The sequence below is a fragment of the Ptychodera flava genome, chromosome 1 (genome assembly GCF_041260155.1).
Source record: "Ptychodera flava strain L36383 chromosome 1, AS_Pfla_20210202, whole genome shotgun sequence".
Taxonomy (NCBI): Eukaryota; Metazoa; Hemichordata; class Enteropneusta; family Ptychoderidae; genus Ptychodera; species Ptychodera flava.
Genome location: NC_091928.1, coordinates 5,182,929 through 5,202,928, shown reverse-complemented (window position 1 = coordinate 5,202,928; position 20,000 = coordinate 5,182,929). Strand labels below are relative to the sequence as shown.

The 20,000-nt window shown below is 37.5% G+C and overlaps 1 protein-coding gene and 2 long non-coding RNA genes across 3 annotated transcripts; 2 read left to right on the top strand and 1 right to left on the bottom strand.

Moving 5' to 3' along the window:
* The first annotated feature begins 4,708 nt into the window (after window positions 1-4,708).
* LOC139123141 (uncharacterized protein DDB_G0286447-like) lies at window positions 4,709-7,358 on the top strand. The gene is made up of 2 exons (XM_070689211.1): window positions 4,709-4,986; window positions 6,229-7,358. Exons 1-2 carry the CDS (start codon window positions 4,890-4,892, stop codon window positions 7,221-7,223), a joined length of 1,092 nt encoding a protein of 363 aa, XP_070545312.1. The 5' UTR covers window positions 4,709-4,889; the 3' UTR covers window positions 7,224-7,358.
* A 1,505-nt stretch (window positions 7,359-8,863) lies between these two features.
* On the bottom strand, window positions 8,864-12,338 carry LOC139123197 (uncharacterized). Its single transcript, XR_011549621.1, has 3 exons — window positions 11,958-12,338; window positions 10,810-10,915; window positions 8,864-10,091 (listed from the first exon to the last, which is right to left on the bottom strand). It is a non-coding gene; the product is annotated as an uncharacterized lncRNA (long non-coding RNA).
* Window positions 12,339-12,817: 479 nt separating this feature from the next.
* Window positions 12,818-19,737, top strand: LOC139129679 (uncharacterized). The gene is made up of 4 exons (XR_011551653.1): window positions 12,818-12,921; window positions 14,381-14,448; window positions 18,999-19,136; window positions 19,652-19,737. It is a non-coding gene; the product is annotated as an uncharacterized lncRNA (long non-coding RNA).
* Window positions 19,738-20,000: the final 263 nt, after the last annotated feature.

The following is a 20,000-nucleotide window of genomic DNA, read 5'->3' as shown; positions in this document are numbered from 1 at the left end:
AAATCTTTTATTACGCCAAAACCTTAAAAATGAACCCCAATAAGTGGTCAAGAGGTAGATCAGAATAGAATTGATAAAATTTGAAAGCTCAAATATCTGTCTGCGAGGCGTGTTCTGGGCCTACCTTGAATTGATTCTGTCGATCACCAAAGCGGGGGCTTATCGCCCTGACTAAATAACTCTTTAGCAGATCATACGAGCTATGAGGTAAAAGAAACTAATGAAGGGGATTATGGAGGGTAATTAACAGATATGGATATCTACTGTTTTCTTTGAAATACTAAAGGGTTATAGAGATAATGCAGGTAAAGTACTACCACTACTGGGCACATACATGGCACAATAAGGCTAGACTGAAAGATCCGTCGCTCGAGGGCGCTCTTTACGGTCCGAGAGCGACGGAGTCGGCTGATATCTCCACCATTCATGGCAAACTCATACGGTGGTGCAGTGTAGGAAAGGTGTCTTACACAGTCCCTCTATCAACTGTGTGTCTTATTAGGCAAACTGTTCCCAGAAAGCATAGGTTATTGCAAGCAATATTCGTCTGGGAGTTATGTTCAATAAATGTAATGTATTAAACTTTTCATTATACAAGCCGTGCATGAGTCACCGTCTGCAATTCAAAATGCATCATTTGCAATCATTACAAACTTCATCAATTTTTATTCATTTTGTTGTGTTTTTCACCGCCAAGATAGAAAAATTCAATAAAGCTATAAAAGTCAAACCATTACGAATATACACCGTACACAATTGCGCAGGGAAAATTCTTACGGCTCAAAGATTTCAACTTTCAGTCAATTTGATGTTTGAAAAGCTTACGGATTCGGATGCTGCGAATGTCTAATCCATTGTTTCACATCGTATTTCCTGAAAGTCGTTGAAAGTCGTCCCAAGCTGATTACTGCAAACTGTCAGCCTTCACGTAGGTGTTATGTCAAGCCGCGAGGAAGGTATAGCATGTCTGGAGGAGGTCACGCTGAAAATTGTACAAAATTTGGCTTTAAATCGGTTTGGGAAAGTTATCGATGCACATAATGTTGCCATTGATGTATACGTGTGGATTTCGTTGTGATTGCGGACACAACGTCCAATCGATCTACCTTCAACATAAGCTCAGTATTCCAGCTCGCTACGGGCATACAGAAATGTTGCTGCATTTTCGAAGTAGGTTTCTACTAATGCAGCAACAGCACCCGAAACATAGTGTTTTCGGACGGGATTTCTGCCTTTTACGGGCTGGTTTTGACTTTTGCGTTTTTAACCCCGCTACCACCTGCGTATTTAGAACCCCGCCCGCGGGTTCAAAAACGTTAAGTCAAAACCAGCCCGTAAAAGGCAGAAATCCCGTTCGAAAACACCACAGCTATGGACCCACAGCTACCGAAACATATTCAAATATTTGCAAATAAGATGTTTAAGGTAGTATGCGCCTCGAAAATGAAAGACTTAAACTTTTGCTCAGACTTTCCTCGAGGAATATTTCAACCATTCTCTTTTAAATCAAGAATAAAAATCAGGGGTCACTTTTCATATTTTGGAGCAGAGAAAAAATTACCCAAGATTTACCGATATTTACAAGGCCGCTAACCCTGTGTAAATTCCATAAAGAAAAATTAAATTTTCGATTTTTGAAAAACTAAGACGGTGAAAAGTTTTCTTACACTAAGAGCTTTAAAATGAACCTTCCACGAGTGATATATCAGAAAAGCACTGTAAAGTTTGAGAGTCTGAATATCTGTCCCCGAGTTGCATTCTACCTTAACTGGAGGCGAAATAGCTGATCACGAAGCATACTCAGATTATTGTTTTCCTCAGTGTACAGTCACTCAGGACGCGTTCCAAGATAGCGCACCTAACAAATGTTGGACGGTGGGACTCTGAATATTGACGCAAAAAATTCTGAACCAGCGAAGGGCACATTATAAGCTTATCCCATCCACTCAAGATAAAGTCGACCGTTTTGTCACTTAACAGTAACTGTGACAATTCGCGCCATTAACAGCTGAAATACTAAAGACGTCCTTGGGCGCATCACCATTAATACTTTGCAACAATCATGAATGACGTCATAGAGACTAATTTAACCGTATTGCGTCCTCAAACTGTAGAAAAGGTAAGTAGTCATAAAACACACAGAAACAGTAATTTTCCTAGCACATTCTACAACATTTCTAACAAAAGATTAAGAAAGCTTAGTGGACAAGTAAAGTCCATTGACAATTCAAAACACAGTACGTTTTCCATGGCAAACTTCAAAAACACGCGCGCATGCGGATGCGAAACAGATAATTTAATTACTTTGGCCTTAGTTTAGTGTATTGGATCGGAGACCGAACGCGAATTACACGACTTTATCATTCTTCCCAAACAAAATTTCAAATTACAATTTCGATGTTTGCTGATATGGAATAATTACTACTACCTTCCGAGCCAGGGTTTAGATAATACTATAGATAAGTGGAAATTACTCTCGTGAACTTTGATTTGATTGGCCTCAAAAGAAAAGCCCTTGCAATTGAGCAAAAAAACGGCAACCAGTGTGAAATGAATTCTGTGAAAATTGTTGACAGCTTTGAAAATTACACTCACTGGTCCACTTTTACGCAATCCGTGAAATCGTAATTACTCGTATTTCAGGTTTTCACGAATGCAATAAATTACCAGATTTTCTTCAAGTTTAACTAAATTTGGCCCAAATATTGTGGAAATGTAAGTTTTACATTAAGTTTAGGTGCTTCTTGAATTGGTGGGTGGGTGTTCATGTATTTAATTTGCATCTGCTGTATGATGATCCAAGAGTCATAAGATTACGTCACTTGATGGGGGAGCCGCTGGCAGAATTGCATTTACAGTGTTTCACTTTTTTTAAAAAACAATAAAATCAACTCATTACTTATAAGTTTTAATTTTGAGAAAGCACCATACATTTTTCTATTTGTTTTCTCTTTTATTACTTTAATGATGACATTTTTCTACAGCTACATTCAAAACATGCGATATTATTATGTAATTCCATTTGTGCAAATGGATATTATAATGTAAATCGGCTGCAAATTTATTGCTTGCCTTCGAAATTTTAAATGCATGATTGCACCAAGACATAGTTGAAATCCCCCCTGGTAATTTGGTCAGGCTACGCGTATACGGTCGAGCCAACACCGTCACTGCAAAAGGGAGGTTGGCCAAAGGCGGCCATGTGTTGGGTAGTCTGCTAAAATCGATCGATTTTCTACTTGATCTAACGATCCCATGCTCGATCTGCCCACCACTTCAATCTAAATACTTCAATCTAAATACTTCTAAATAGGTTGCAGTAGCGGACAGATCGAGCAGGAAATCGATCGATCTAGCAGACTACCCACCCCACGGGTGCCTGTGGGGTTGACTGAGTACTGAGATTCCTGTGATAGTTTGTTTCGGCTGAAAATTGCAGGAAAGATTCATTCGACAAGTTTTAGGAAACTAATCGAGCAATACGTAATAGTTAAAGTTGAAAAAGTGAAGCCCAGGCCCGGGAGCCCAGGCTGCAAAGATACAGCAAATGTGGTCGTGAAAGAACGTACTCCCACATCGTGGCCAACTTCATGCGCCCTCTGGTGAGCGAGACTGTGCGAGATCCACATGTTTATGTGAGAATACCGACATTACAATGCGTATGAAAAACCACCGCGACTTTTCAAGTCACAGCCGCTGCTCGTTGCAAGATTTCGTTTGAACAATTTGCCGTGTACTTTCCGGACATTGCTGTTTTGTAATTTCTGACTTACATTGACCTCTAACTAAAGCAACTTCAGTGGTGTGGATGCTACATGCCTTTCGACCGGCGCTAAGGTACGTCCGTCTCTCTGGAACTGTGACATCAACAGATCGAATGCTCCGATGACTGGATCCATTCTCGACGGCGGAGTGACGACAGTAGGTGAAACGCATACTAGCGAGGTGAATGAGAGATCAGACGATACAGAAGAGCGAATGATACAGAAATTGTGCGGGAAAAAGCAGAACTAAAAGTTATGTCATTTAAGTATATTGACACTTTTAATATTGTTTGGATGGTTGAACAATCCAAACCCTTCACTAGGGAGCCCAGTCACTGAGGGCGCCTATTCTGGAACAATGTAAACAAACGTAAAATAGTTGTATGCAATCCTCTGTGAGTATGTCCCAAAAATGTAAATCCAACTTAGAAATAGTTCCTTACACATACAACATCCACTGGATGAAAACCTCTACAGTAAAATGCGCTTGTACAGAAAGCTTGGTCAGTACATATCGAACGACAAAACGCACCAATCGTACATGGAAGCTGCCATATTGGTAGTCTGGTTCCCTGACCCATTTCCCCGGTAGAGGGCGTGGGGAAATATAGGGTCAGGTACCTGCTAATGTAAACATGGACGCTATTGGGTTAAAATAAAACAGGCTGTGATTGGATGAAAGTAACACTTGCAACTTTTTTCTATGTTTCTTTGGTTTCGCAGTTTCAGGCTCACTTGACACCAACTTCTTGTTTGTACCAAAAAGCCTGTGGAGGTAGAAAGAAAGACTTTTTACCTCAATGATTTAGCCACTGTGATTTAGCACACCTCTTGATACTTTTAGAACGTCGACATGATGCCTGGCATTTTTCACAAAATTCGGACACTATTCTATCCATCGAAATCAATCGTCATTCACTACACAGTTCCAACAAAGTTTGCTTTCAGTTAGCTGTAGGTGCTTTCGATTATCCTGCCCGGGCAAGCCCGAGCTTCTCCGGAGTTGCTCGAGCGCCGTTCGATTATGTCGTGACGTCAGAATTAGAGAACCCCGGGCAAGCCTTTCTCTGCCCTGGGACGACAGTAGAGCAAAGTTAGGGAAGGTCAGGGGTCATAGTATTGACAATGGCGAACGACAGAGACATAAACTTTACCGCGCAGTATGAAAATCGAAAAATCTCATTTGTTATTGGGGAAGAAGACTATTCAACAATTTCTGAAAGTGAGTTTTACAGATATATAAGATGTGCATTTGTTTTATTTATTTTTTTTCAAAATTTATTGATTTTTTTCTACTTTCACGTCGTCGAACATTACGATAACATTGATTTGATAAGCTTAGTACGCGGTCGGATATTATTATGCAAGTATTTTTAGGGTTAATAAAATATTTTGGTTAAAATTTTTTTTTAAGTTAAATTTATAATGTTCCAGTACATAGTAAATATTACTCTTACTTTTAATTTTGCAATAAATGCTGGTAAATATCCATGTTTAGAGCTTGGTGAGATTTTCGAAAGGAGCTGAACGATAATTTCTGTACAAAATTTAAAGTATGCGAAAGAATTTTTTACAAATGCAGGTTTGCTTTGAGCTGGATTGATTTATTTTTCATTTTATTTATTTATCTATTTATTTATTTTTTTTTGATGAGGTGGCCGAATTTACATGAGATGATTAGGGAAGCTATACACATCAAAAATTGGCTTGACGCACTTTTTTTCCTAGGTTTTGCTTCTTGTGAAAAAAATGGTTTCGCTCAAGGAACTTCAATGAATTGTTCACAAATCTATATTCGCTCAACAAGTTTTCTTGCAATTCATTGTCTAAATCGCATCCACCGACTCAGTCTGTCTCTTTTCACAAAGGTCCGTCTATGTATTTGGAGAGCCCTGACTTTTGTCTCAAAATATAAATTCAGTTTAGACACGCTCACTATACTGTGGATACCGTCTACATTTTGAATGGAGTGTAGCGTTGCTGCCGCAACTCACAATTTTTACTGAGGGTGCCCTAAAAAGTTAACAGAGAGCTATGTCAGTCGTCATTTCACACTTGTCATCAAACTTTTTTATTTTTTTGGATCAAAGAGATTTGTATATTTATATCATTTATGACCTGTCATCAAGTTCACAAAACTATTCATAGTAGGATTGTTGTTCTTTATCTCCCTTTTATTTATTTATTGTCATTTCTAGGTATTTGCAAATTTTGATGCAAAAATTAAGTTGGTTAGATTTTTTATACCCCATAAAGATCTTTTTGTAAATTAATTACTATTAGGGGTTTGAATAAAGATAAATAATAAAACATTAAGACAAACTAGTTGGAGAAACAAACATATCAGCAAACATGAGTTCATGCCCATCAGTTTCATCCATGTATATCAAATTTCATTTCTGTTCAGTATGATTGCTTAAATGTACAAGAAAATCTAATTACTGATTTGCTTTATTTTTTCTAGACCCTGATTTAATTCTTTCAGTCATGAAGACGATGCCGGACACAGTAAGTGAAACTCCAGTTCGCATCAAACTAAACAAGAAACCTGTAGTACCTCCACCATCCACATCAGATTTATCCTCACCGTCACTACCACCACCACCACCTCCTCCTCCTCTTCCACAAGCATCACCATCACCATCACCACCACCACAACCACAACCACTCCAATCAACTTCAGCAACATCGACAGCAACAACTACATCATCATCATCAACAACAACAACAACAACAACAACAACAACAACAACAACAACATCATCATCATCATCATCATCTGCAACAACAGCATCAAATCATACAGCAGGAATCAATACAGTGGCAAATACAGCAACTGCTGATACGCTTGAATCAGCAGTGTTGGATGACCCACCAGAAGATTCCTTGAGAGTGGAGTGGACTGAAGAAAGAACAAAGTGCCTCATTGATATTGTAAAAGAAGAATGGGCAAAGTTGACCAACGCAAACAAGAAAAGACCTGTTTGGGTCGAAATATGCACCAAAGTAAGAGAGAGATGTGGTATGTCAACGACCTGGGAGAAATGTCAGGACAAGTGGAAGCATTTAAAGAGGGCATATCGGAATCATGTACAATACAGCTCAAAGACAGGATCTGAAAGAAGGCACTTTGCCTTCGAAGACGCAATGGCTGGAGTGATGGGTAACGACCCGACAGTTACTCCTCGATACACTGCGGGAACTACTGCATCTGAAGATAACAACCCAGAAACCAGCAACAACAACAACAACAACAACAACAGAAGAAGTGCTGGAGAGGGTAACAGTGGAACAAGCGTAGATGCTACAGATGAAACTCCAACCAAGAGAAAGAAACGCCGAATGATTGATGAGGTCAAGGAATTCATCAGTGATAATAATAATCAGATGTTTTCTCTAATTAAACAAATGCATGAAGACAACAAGAATTTAATGGAAAGATTAATTGAGAAATTGTAGATATAAAATTTAATTGAAAAATATTATGACATACCTGAAGAAATATTTGATTGTAAAATTAATTCAGAAAGTTTAGAAGATAAATTTAATTAAACAATCATATTCAAAACAATCAAATCAATGAATCTTTACAAACATAAATGTCTTTTTAAATACTTTTCTGGATGGAAAAGGAAAATTAAAGTTATAAAGAATGTTAAACTTTACTTGTTTCGATGTATTAAAAGTATTATAAACCATGTTTAATAACATAAAAGTTCATTTTAAATTAAGTTTCTTGATAGTTGGCAAAAAATAAAGATTGAAAGAGATCTTAATCAAATATGGTGTCTGTCATTATTTACTGCTGTGTAAGGGTGATTGTATTTGTTCAAATAAATAAATAAATAAATAAATAAATAAATAAATACAAAGACACACACAACACACACAGATACATCCTACTTTATGTAAACATGTAACCATACATGTTGTTAAAACCTATATAAGGACAGTGATGTCAGTTATTTATCACTTGAAAACATTATTCAAGAAGTGATGCTAAAGTCATTCACTGAAACATAACTGGTATATTCCATGGTGTCTAAGTTATCTCTAATCCCAGGAAGTAAAAACTCTTTTAGGCCTGATTTGCTTTTGACATTTTGATATTTAAACTAAATTGAGTGAGATAACTGTACATTCAAACATATCTGAAAACTTAACTACATGTATTGCATGAAGGTTTAACACAACATAAGATTTTTAATAATGTACAGTATACTGCATGATAGGCATAGACAGACAGAGACAGGGTTTGTCTGTGTCTATTTCTCTCAGGCTCTCTGCGTCTGTTTATAACATCTGTTCTTTTTGTATGAACCTGGCTGAAATTTTCAGATCTGCAATTAACTTACATGTCTTTCGCAGGCAGAGCTGACCAGGCCAGGATACCAAGACAATGCCAGAGGTTTGCAGATCCTCAAAATTCATCCAGGGTCAAACATTAGTAATAGATGATGACAAACAGGTGCAGTCATAAGAATGGAACAGACACATGTAGACTCCTTTATGTGTCTGTGTGTATATACTGAGGAATGGGGGTACTTGACCTGGACATCGGTATACAATATAGCAGCCGGTTTCAAACATAGGACAAATTGATACAAATGTGTGAAAAACAGGTCAAAGACTACATTTTTTCCAAAATTATGATGTCAAAAGCCTAGTTTACCTAAAATTACAGGTCAAAGGTCATCATCAATCACCTTTTCTATCGAAGTGCCTTCCCTATAGATACATTCCTATCTAATTTTGTCTCATCCCTTCAAACAATATCAATTGTGGAAAATAGTCTGATCATATTTTTTGTTAAGCCCTCATGCATTGTCAATCTTCAACTGAATTTCCTAGGCACAAATATGGGGTTCACACACATACATTTAAGCCACTTCTGAACCGAATAATAATAATAAATCAATCAATCAATCAACAAAAGTTTATAGCGACCAAATTCCAAAACAGAAGTTTTGCTCTGTGACGCTCAATGGCTCCAGGCCTATACTAGTAAAAAAGCTCAACAATATAAAATTAATACCAAATATTCCTCCAGTGCCTGCACTGTAATGACTCTTTATATAAATATGCATAAACATTCTTAATAGAGATTCTCAGATTTCTTTAATCTAGCCATAAAATTACAAACATTTTCGTAGTAGCTCTCAAAAAGACAGTATATATATATATATCATGAATTACGCACATACTACTTATATTACATTGTCTAGAAAGGTCACATCAGCATGTACCTGTCATTTAAAGACCCATCAGCTGATTGGCCTGATAGATTAAACATCAAGCTAGAAGTCATCATAGCGATAAGAATCACCTTTAGACTATGAAAGATTTTCACATATAGAAAGCATGTCAATGATCGAATAAACCCTGAGACAAATGAATTCGAGAGTTTGCATTGTCCTTATTTGAGAAAGACGCATTACGGAAAAATCTCAATCACCGGGCTGCTATTCCCAATCATAGTTCACACCTGAATATTACAGAATTTGTCTTTGCCTACATTGAGTGAATTTACATCATTAGGTTGAGCAGGTAGAGACGACGTTGGACACCCGCAGCATGGTTATTGAATGGCACCATAAGATCATCATTGACGTCAATCTCTGATCTTCATCATACAGTTCAACCAGTTCTTCTGCATTTAGAATGCATATATTATGCAAGATGCAGGCACTGACAATACCATCAACAATAAGCTCCATATCATCAGCATAAAAATCACGCAGTTTGCGAAATCTTCCTTTCAGCTGACCAAAGGATCTTTCTATTACTTGTCTAGCTCGACTTAACTCTCTGTTGAACATCTTCTGTTGCTGGTTTAAATGCCATAATCTCTGAAAGGGGTCATTAAACAAGGTTCAAGGGGATACGCACTGTCTCCAACTAAATGGCAGCCATCAGGAATTGTAGTGTTTCTACTTCTATAGAAAGGGGAGTTCCTCCAGACTCGAGCATCGTGACAGCTACCAGGCCAACCTGCATATACATTGGTGAACAGCATCTTTGAATTGCACACACCTTGCAGTACTATTGAAGGGAATTTCTTACGATTGATATATGTGTCCGGTCTTACTCTTGGTGCCTTTATACGTATGTGGGTCCCGTCAATTGCTCCAAGAATAGATGGTAGATGAGAGAGCTGTCTGAAACCCTCTGTTGTGTCTTGGATAGCTTGTTGTGTATGTGGCCAGGTTATGAATCTTGATGCCATTTTACTAACCATGGTTTTCGAAATTCTACGCCAACACTCATGTGCAGTAGACATAGAGACACCAAATCGGTCAGCTATAGACCGAAATGTCTCATTGTTCCCTATAAACAATTAAGAAAAGTAAGAAAAGATTATGTATTTGATAAAAAGACAAATGTCTTGTCTATGCTTGTCAAATACAACAAAAAACACCCCCTACTAGCTAATCAACAAGTAAAGTGTATGATAATAATCAAAATAAATATTATTTTTTAATTTGTCCAACACTGGATACTATGTGATGATTTTATGGTACATTAACTTACAAAACCCAATGACTGAACTTTTTTCTTGGTTATGAGGAGGAGGTGGCTTGACTTCAAATTGTTCTGATACCTTTTGAAAACATCAGCTTTAACAACTATCAGTAAACAAAAATATTTTGTTAATGTCTCACATTTTTACTTCCTATTTGATCATCCATATTATTACACCTCATGCAATATTCAAAACACCTGACTGCCCTAGACTGAGTCAAGTGACATAGGAAAAAAAATGATATTACACGGGTGACAGAGACTCCTTGTATCAGCTTAGCCTATTCCTTTGTACATATATGTTTTAGTGAATCATAATGATGATACATACTGTTATACCAGGGGTATGTATATTCTTTAATAAATTTATAAATAAATTTATACATGTGGGTGTATGAATCTAGGAATGAGAGATTGACATCTATTTATTGTCAGAAATCTATCCTTTGAAATAATGAAATAGCTAACCTGGCCGTTAGACGGACAGCGAGTTATCAACCATACTAGTAGTTATCTTACTTACCTAAGTACCACAAGAAAATCAATAGCTGTTTTTCAATCAGTATGGGCATCTTTCCTCTAAGCCCATCTTGTCCTGGTTGTGGTATTTCATTGCATTCCATCAGCAACTAAGAAAGATGAGAGAACATTTACACTATAAAAACCTTCACCTATGCTCAAAAAGCAACATGCATTCTACATCAGCAACTGAAATTAAAGGAAATGTAATCTCTAGTGTTTGACATAACTTTTATATTTCCAAATTAGTACTAGTCCGAGTGTTTATCAGATATCAAATTTTTGTATCATACTTATTTTACATAGCACTGTAAATAAAACTATGCATAACTAAAAACATATTTTTAATTACAACAACTGGTTTTGATAGTGAAAGCTGTCACAAATAGGTTACGATTCTACCATTTGGCAAAACTGCATCAATCAATGTGGTTCTCAAAACTACATGTATTTGCAATCACTGGTAACACGATAGCCATAGTATGGCATCATGATATTCAGACACTAATAAGTTCTTTATTGTATATGCTTCATTGATCCTAATCTTATTACAGCTAGTTTACTGAATTACTGATATACTGGTAAAATTAAAAGAGATTGTATAATGATACTAAACAGTAGGGAGTAAACTACTATTTACCAACACAAGACCTTTATTTTTCATGAATGCTACTGCTGCTTTTACTATATTTTAACCTGTGTCATCGATTTTTATGTTGCACATTTATAGTATTTTTTTAACATTTATCTAATATATTTTTGACTGTTATTTACAGACTGCTGAGACAAGATTGTGTAATGGTCTTTATTATTATTATTATTATTATTATTATTATTATTATTATTATATATGGGTCGTATTCCGTATTCAACTATAAACTTGGACACCTACTTGGGAAAAAACAACATCGTTTGTTGTCGTTCTGTCTGCAGCTCAAGTAACATTTGAAACAACTTCCCAAACCAATGCAGTATGCTCAAACATTTCGATCAACATTTTCCTTCAACGTTGGATAGGAACTGTTGTAACCACAGGCGCTCAAACCAGCCAATGATCGTTACCGTTTACATACGAGAAAAGGACAAGATTTTTTGTCACATATTTATACACTTTATTGCCATATGAGAGAAAGAAGGGAGATAACTACTTACAGTTAGAACAGCTTCAAAACTTTCTCGACTCAATCGGAAATGTTCTCTGAAGTCATCAGGATCATATCTCGGAATTACACTTTCCACATAGCCCTCGATTCTTGGTTTTCGTCTTTTCGGAGACATGCCAGAGTTATCGCTTGGTTTACATTTTGACTGTGGGTAAACAAGTGACTTAGTACTTTTCTTTCCGTCTGCTGTATCAAAAGACCAGCAAACACTGCCAATTTCCGTCTTCTCTCGTTGTTATTATTGTTATTGTTGTCCGCCATTTTCAAAGATAGAGTCGTTCGATTAAACTGCGTTGCTGGGTAGCCCGGGCATGCGTGGTGTCAGTCTGTTGACGTCACTCGGGCTTGCCCGGGCAGGATAATCGAAAGCACCTTGTGATATCGCAGCAGTACTTGTGGCGTGTATCGAACGTGCTGGTCATGGGGGTCACGCCACAGTCGGCGATGACCTCAATGACCCTAGCGCGTTCGATACACGCCACGTACTGCTGCGATATCACAGCCAGCCTTCAATCACCTCTATTTCCCCGTACTTCTGGATTAATCCTTTCAGTTTATGTTTCCCGTCTCGTGTGCCAATGTTTTTGGTTCGGATACCAGTCTTTGAACATAATTCTGATCCAGTCGAATTTTGACCGGCGTTTTCATAGTAGCAGCCATATTTTTTGTAGCATGTTCTGTCAGGTGACTAACCTCCGCCATCTTGAACAAAATTCTGTTCAAGATGGCTACCCGGTACCTGACCCTATATTTCCCCACGCCCTCTACCGGGGAAATGGGTCAGGGAACCAGACTACCATATTGGGAAATTACGACGTCTCTGAAGGAAATCGCGCGAGATTTGGAATGGTCAGTGGAGGTGCGTAACAGCAAGTAAACGACGTCATTTGATCTCCCGTAAACGATGGCAGTGAAATTACGTCCAACGAAGCCAAATTGCCGTAGTTTTTTAGGTAAGTCTGAAAATGATGATATACTGACTCATTTATTTATCGATCCGTAACCGTAGACGAACGTCAGACGCTATGTAAAGGACAAATTAGGTATCACATGCACAAGCCAAGTTTGTCGTCTCCGAACAAAAAATACGGGATTTATTCTCTGGTCGTTCTACGTCACGACAACCCGCGTCTATGTCATCAATTTTGGTGCGTCGGACCTTTTTTTGTCGATCTTCAGTGTGCTCGTAAATATGTAAACAAACAACATGGTGGCCGATGTTTCTCCCACGATCAAAAGTCATGTAATGAAATCGATATTTTTCACAGACTACGACATTACTAATCCGAACAATGTAAACACAAGAGTGTACCGCCTGTATATTCCGAAGGAATTACGTGAATAATTTGCGGAAACAACGAACTCGAAGCTGGTCGCGTATACCGTGGGTTCCGTACACATTGCAAACAGGGTCAGGCGCGACGTTTACAGTGTTCGTGCCGTCGAGATTCAGTCGATATTTGTTCCCGAAAAATAGCGTATCTTCGTCTGTGATAAATTTCTAGGACTATGCTATCTTTGAAATAGAGTATAACTTTGACCGAGAGCTGTCATTTGCTCCACACATGAACGAACGTGAGCGCAAATGCACACGACGGACGACTGGAAATGATTGACAACTTGTGCACGGCGTACTGATATTTATTCCTAAAGTAGTTCAAAAGTCTAAACGCAGAATCGTCATGGAAAACTTATTCTATTTTGCAAAAAATAACGAATTATTGGCTTGTGCATGTGATAAGTATATTATTCCCTAATATTTTTCTTCATTCAGCTCGGAAAATACTCGTGACGTAATGACCGTGTCACCACTCGTCTTCGACTCGTGGTGACACGGTCATTACGTCACTCGTATTTTCCTTCGCTGAACGAAGAAAAATATTAGGGAATAATATCTAATTATTCCCCTTCCATTGACATCGAAAGGAACATGATCGGTGATTGCGCATTTCAGCGCCAGTCAAATTTCCGGCGATGGAACACTTTGCGAACAAAAGAACATCGGTAGGGCAGGCAGAACTTTCTGATTTACATGACAATGCCATCTGAAGTACAGCGAGGAAAGTTGTATAGATGTACCCAAAATATGAAAGCTGTGCAAGCACATGTGAAGTATTGGCGCCAAATTTTATGTTAATATTTGCAAATGATATGCAAATGAAGTCATTATAAATACAATGATGCAGAAATTCTTTTCTCACATCATATGAAGACAGCTACATGTATGCATGTGTACCAGTGAGTGTTGCATAAACTTCATTGCAGATACGAATAGTTTTTCAAAATTGCAAGCAGGTAAGTAAACGTGTACTGGATATCTTTTAAGGACTATACGATGCTGAATGTCTTATAAACATGTTATAATTTTTGTGATGATGGAACTGATGGCTACATTTTTGGATCACATTATAGGAAGATAAGTGTGTACTGCTTTGTGAAGACGTAGACTGGGTGTGGTCTGTCAAAATTACTGAACTGTGGTAAGTAGACATTCAAACCACACAAATCACAAGCCTACATTACAACCTCTAAAATATTTGTTAATCAGTGCCTGACAACATAATTCAAACACAACTGTGTTGTCGCTGCCAGCAACCATATTTGGGTTGCAAGTGAAATATTATTTGAATGTTAAACATCTAAGTTGCATGTTGTTCACCCACCTTGGAAAATCCAGGCTTTGGGAAGAACTTTTGCTTTAGTTACTTTACAATTGAAATCGTTAAATTGCAAAATAACTTAAAATGTACAGTTGATGTTCCTGTCACACTAAAATACTATAAATATAATAGTAATAGTTATGTATTCATGGGAAAATGTACTGTGCTTCATACAAACACATTTGTATGTGCTTTTCCTTTTTAATTTATTATAGGCTGAAATGAATCCCCAAAATAACCTCCCAATGGTAATTCACAGACAAACCCATGCCAGCGGCAAACACAATAGTCTCTTCAGGAGAAATATGTTGCACAAAATATTATCTGATGCTGAAGTAAATGGCCACAAAGAAGAGAAATTGTTTTATTATGTACATTTACTGTTTCATAGCAGTTTAGGCGATGTCATATGCCTTGTCATTGAGAAACTTTTTACCAGATCTTTTGATACTGACATGGATTTAAAGTTAATGAAAGAATTTGAAAACGATGAAGATATTGAACTTTCTATTGTGCATATTGCTCATGCTGTAGAATCGTATGTGACATATCACAAACATCTACTCCTCAATTATATTCCATGTTTATTCTACAAATTTCAAAAATTTTATCTCACATCCAATTTTGGACTTGCCAACTTTGCTTCGGATTCTGGTTTTTCAGGCGTTTCCACCGACTCTGATCATTTGTAGAGTTAAAGAATTGATTTTTTTTCTGCAATATTGTTCATTAGAAATAAAGTGAAAATTATCATGTACTGGTAATACTTACATATGTTGAGTTTTTTCTTTATTTTTTCATTACTTTACAAATATTTAGTTTGTCAGTGTTCAGTGTGTTGGTTATGATGTTGAAGCCCAGTAATTTTGAGTTTGTATGCTGTAACCGCGTGACATGTACTCTGTTTTAACATGACAATTTAATTTTTGTAAAAGTGTTTACAAAACATACGTATATCTGTATTCCTACAACATTACCAGACACTGAATGCTGCGTTTATTTTATTTTCATTCCTTCTATTATTTTGAGTTATTTCTTTTGTTTTTTTGTTTACTTCTTCAGTATTACCAGTACATAATGGCGTCACATTGCCAGGCATTCACCAATGAGTTCATATTAACCAAAATAAAAAATGAAGGAATATCAGACACAGCCAAATGGTTATACGATGATGCTTCAAAAACCTACTGCCAATGTCAAAACTGCACAGAAACTGCATACAATTATTCTGAGAACATGGAGTCATATCAAAAATCATTACGAAGACTTGTGGAGAAAAACAAAAAATTACAAAAAAGTCGATCTCGTGCTAAGGGAGCTTCTATATTTTAAGCCTTTCTTTGTGAGAGATATCAGCGACCACTAAAAAGTGAATTGGAAAGTCAAAGAAAAAAAACAAGTGGCCCTTTTGCTCCGGAAGATAACCCAGCTGTAGTAACAGAAACTTTACGCAATGTAACAACCAGTCTTTGGCAAGAAGTCCATGAAATGCAATCCACGATTGACAACATGCAAACCCAAATTAGTGAATTAGAAGTGGACCTTGACAGCATGTCCCAAAAAGCCATAGCCATGCATACCAAACACAGAACAAAAACACAACAGGTAAAGAGGGTTTCTGCACGCGAAGAATACTGGCGAGCCAAATGTGCCAAATTGGAGTTTGATGAAAATGATGAAACTGATAATAACACTGATGTCATTAATGAGCTGAAACATCGTATAAGTTGTTTACAGGAAGAAAATGACGACGCTGTAAAATCTTCAGTCAGTAACAAAGCCTACCTGTTCAATGAGCACACCCGCCAATTCACAACAGATGTGCACGTTTGTGTGTACTCTTTGTTACAACATCATGTTCCAAGTAAACATGTAGGACCTGTCATTGAAGCCTGTCTGAAACTGGTAGGGAAGACCCCTAACAAAACACCTTCATCGTCTACAGTTGACAATTGGAACATAGAACGCACAATACTGGCACAAACTCAACTAGCAGAAGATTTCACACACAAACTCACACAACTTTACATACAGATGAAGCTTCAAAATATGGCAAACAATATGGCGCCTATGCTGCTCGGGATGAGGTTGGAGCTTATCACATCCTAGGTTTACGAGATATGGCGACTAAATCGGCACAGGATACACTTGACACCTTGAACACAATCTTGGAGGACCTGGATCACATCTCTAAATCCACTACAAACGCCACATCCAAACACATCATCTCCAATATACAAAACACAATGAGTGACCGTGCAGCCACAGAAACAAAATTCAACACACTGTTACAAGAATATCGTCTCACAGTTTTGCCAGACATTGTGCCTAATTACACCAACCTCGATGAATGTACCCGATCTGCAATAGACAAGGTCAACAACTTCTTTTGTGGACTTCACACACTTGTACATATGGCCGAGGTCAGCCAGAAGGCTATACTGCAAGCTGAACAAGCCCATTTTGAAGAGCAGATCCCAACAACAGCATCAGATTTCAACCGTACAGGAGAACCAGGAACACTAAGACTCATCCGAACTGCTTCAAAAACCTTTGCACGTAGGGGAGACGAGAAGAATGGTAGGCATGGTCCTTTCAAAACCTACATCCACAGTTTCCTGAAGGAAAACAAAATGCACTCACTACCTCTGGCACCATTTCGTGGCAACAGATTCAATATCCTGTTCTTCAATGCAGCGCACATTTATTTTCTCAAGTCACAAATGACACAGTTCTTAGAAGACACTGGAAGTGAAGGCAACCGTTTGTTAAGTTCAGTTCATCATGATCTCAACACACCCTTTTTCATGGCTGGATGCAAAGCCCTTGGCCTTATTTCCAAGTACATCACCACTCCATTATGGCACATCATTGAAGACTGTGACATCCCAATGTCTGAAATTCACAAGCACTACACACATCTATATTTCTATCTCCGAGAAATTTCACAAGATATACCAGAGTTCATTGAAGGAAAACGCATTTTGTTTGACTCCATACCAGTGAAGGAAGATGCCATCCACGCCGCCCTCCTTGCACCATCACAATATGACCATCACACTACAGTAATACTAACCATTGTCATACCAGCCTTGGCACAACTTGTTCACCGTCACTTTGAAGAGTTTCTACCAATGGGAAAGTACTTCAACATGACAGAAGGCATGGCACTTGCACAAGAAGCGTCGAAAAACACAACAAGCAACCAGAGAGAATGTTTGCCTACCTTGATCACCTACTTTCTGTTAAACCCAACATAACCACCCTCGCTTCAGAAGCTTACATTATGTTTGCCATGAACAACACTCAAGAATGGTTGGAAAGTAAAAATCCACAGGAAGTACAGAAAATTGTAACAGATGCACAGAAACAAGTTGCCAACACATGGAAACAGTTCCACAACAGAGAACAAAGTATTCACACCATACGTCACACTCGCCAACAACAACTCATCCAGCAACGTCTACAAACTAAAGCAAACAAGCTTGCAGCCCTTCAGAAGCAAACCCAAGATATTGTTTATTATGGCCTGTGGCAGACCAGCTACCAAGTTGATACACATTTGCAACATTACCCAACAAAAATACCAAACTACAGGCACTGAAAGCACAATTAAGATTCCGGAAAAACCTCCTCAAACAAACATGTACTGACAGGGAAGTGTATAATTTCTCAAGGCAATCTACTACAAACCCAAAAAAACGTATCCAGCTTACAGTTCAGGAACTAACCACACAAGTAAAGAAACTCATACAAGAAGCAAGTACTGTACCAACATCACCTGATGAAAATAACATATTACTTGGAAGGAGAGTGCGCCACCGCTTTAAAGATGACTGTAATGAATACACTTGGTACACTGGAAAGGTTATTTCACAGGTAAAAGAGCACTTTGGCACATACACTGGTCATAAAAGTCGTGTGTAATTAGTCTTTAATGTGGCCAATACATAAAAACTCAGGATATTAACACAGAATGAAAAGTATACACCCTTTCATACCACACGATATAAGTTAATGACCACGCTGTCTTGTGCTGTCTTGTGCTGTGTTATACTATGGTGTAAACTAATGTGTTTCCAGTAAAATAACCATAATATCAATTACATTTTTTTGCAGTAAATGTGCCATGACATTACTTTATGTCACAGGTATGAAAAAAGAACCACATACACATGACATTAACTATTCATTTAATTCCATTTCTTTATTTTAATAATTTTAATCACACACACACACGTATATATATATATATATATATATATATATATATATATATATATATATATATATATCTATGAATTTTGTAAATTCATGATCTATGAAATGTGTGTGTTTGAACATTACTAATCACTTTTATCTGTCTTCAGGTACCCGGCTATCCAGTATGGTATAACATCACTTATGACGCTGACACGGCAGAGGACGGCTCCCCCATTGTATATACATACAGGCTCATGGATGATTATGCTGAAGGTGACCTTCAAGTACTTGTGTAGTAAACGCTGGTAAGAAGCAGGCAATATAAGTTTAAATTTACGTGACAATGCACAATCAACAGCTGTTACAATTCACAGTTGTTTGCTATTGTATTCTACATCACACACACACACACACACACACACACACAGTCACAGAGATACACACCCCTGCAAACAAAGGCATTTTCTTTTAAAACTATAAAATAATGTAATAGTTATAGGACAAAGGTTTTTGTGTCATAAGTATGAAGTGGTAGGTGTAGAAATGTTTTTTTTTATGATTTTTAGGTTAAAAACAATTTCATACTTCAAAAGTCTTATTTTTTGATTCTTCAGGTTAAGAACCTTCACATTTACAAAATTGACCCTGAACAAGACTTCATAGGTAGTAATGAATACTTCCTAATATGTAAATTTTTTAACGCTCATTTGCATATCAAAAGACGGCCATTTTGGAAATTTGTCAGAATGTTCAGGCCAAATACAACATTTTAAGTCAGTGTTTCTCACTCATTATGCCTTAAAATCCTTTCTTTTTTCAGATCCACAGACTTACGGGACCAAACTTCCAGAAGAAGTTGCCTTATTCCTAAAAAAGTCCATTAAAAAATTTCCACTGGGATAGCTACCTTCACGGCGCTGTGACGCAAAAATGACGTAAAAAACCGCAAGTACCCGGATGACCCGCGGTCGAGAATACCCCGGATCCATACCTCTCCAAGACATGTCTCGGTAAGTTCTTCGCATCCAACTTTCAATTTTGATAACACCACATATTTTCTATTGAAAATAGTAGTGAGTAGCTATATCTTTCGCTGTGACGCAAAGCTATCGTATCATGAAACAAATCAACGTGCATTATGTATGTAAAGTGCTATAGTATCCTTGTGC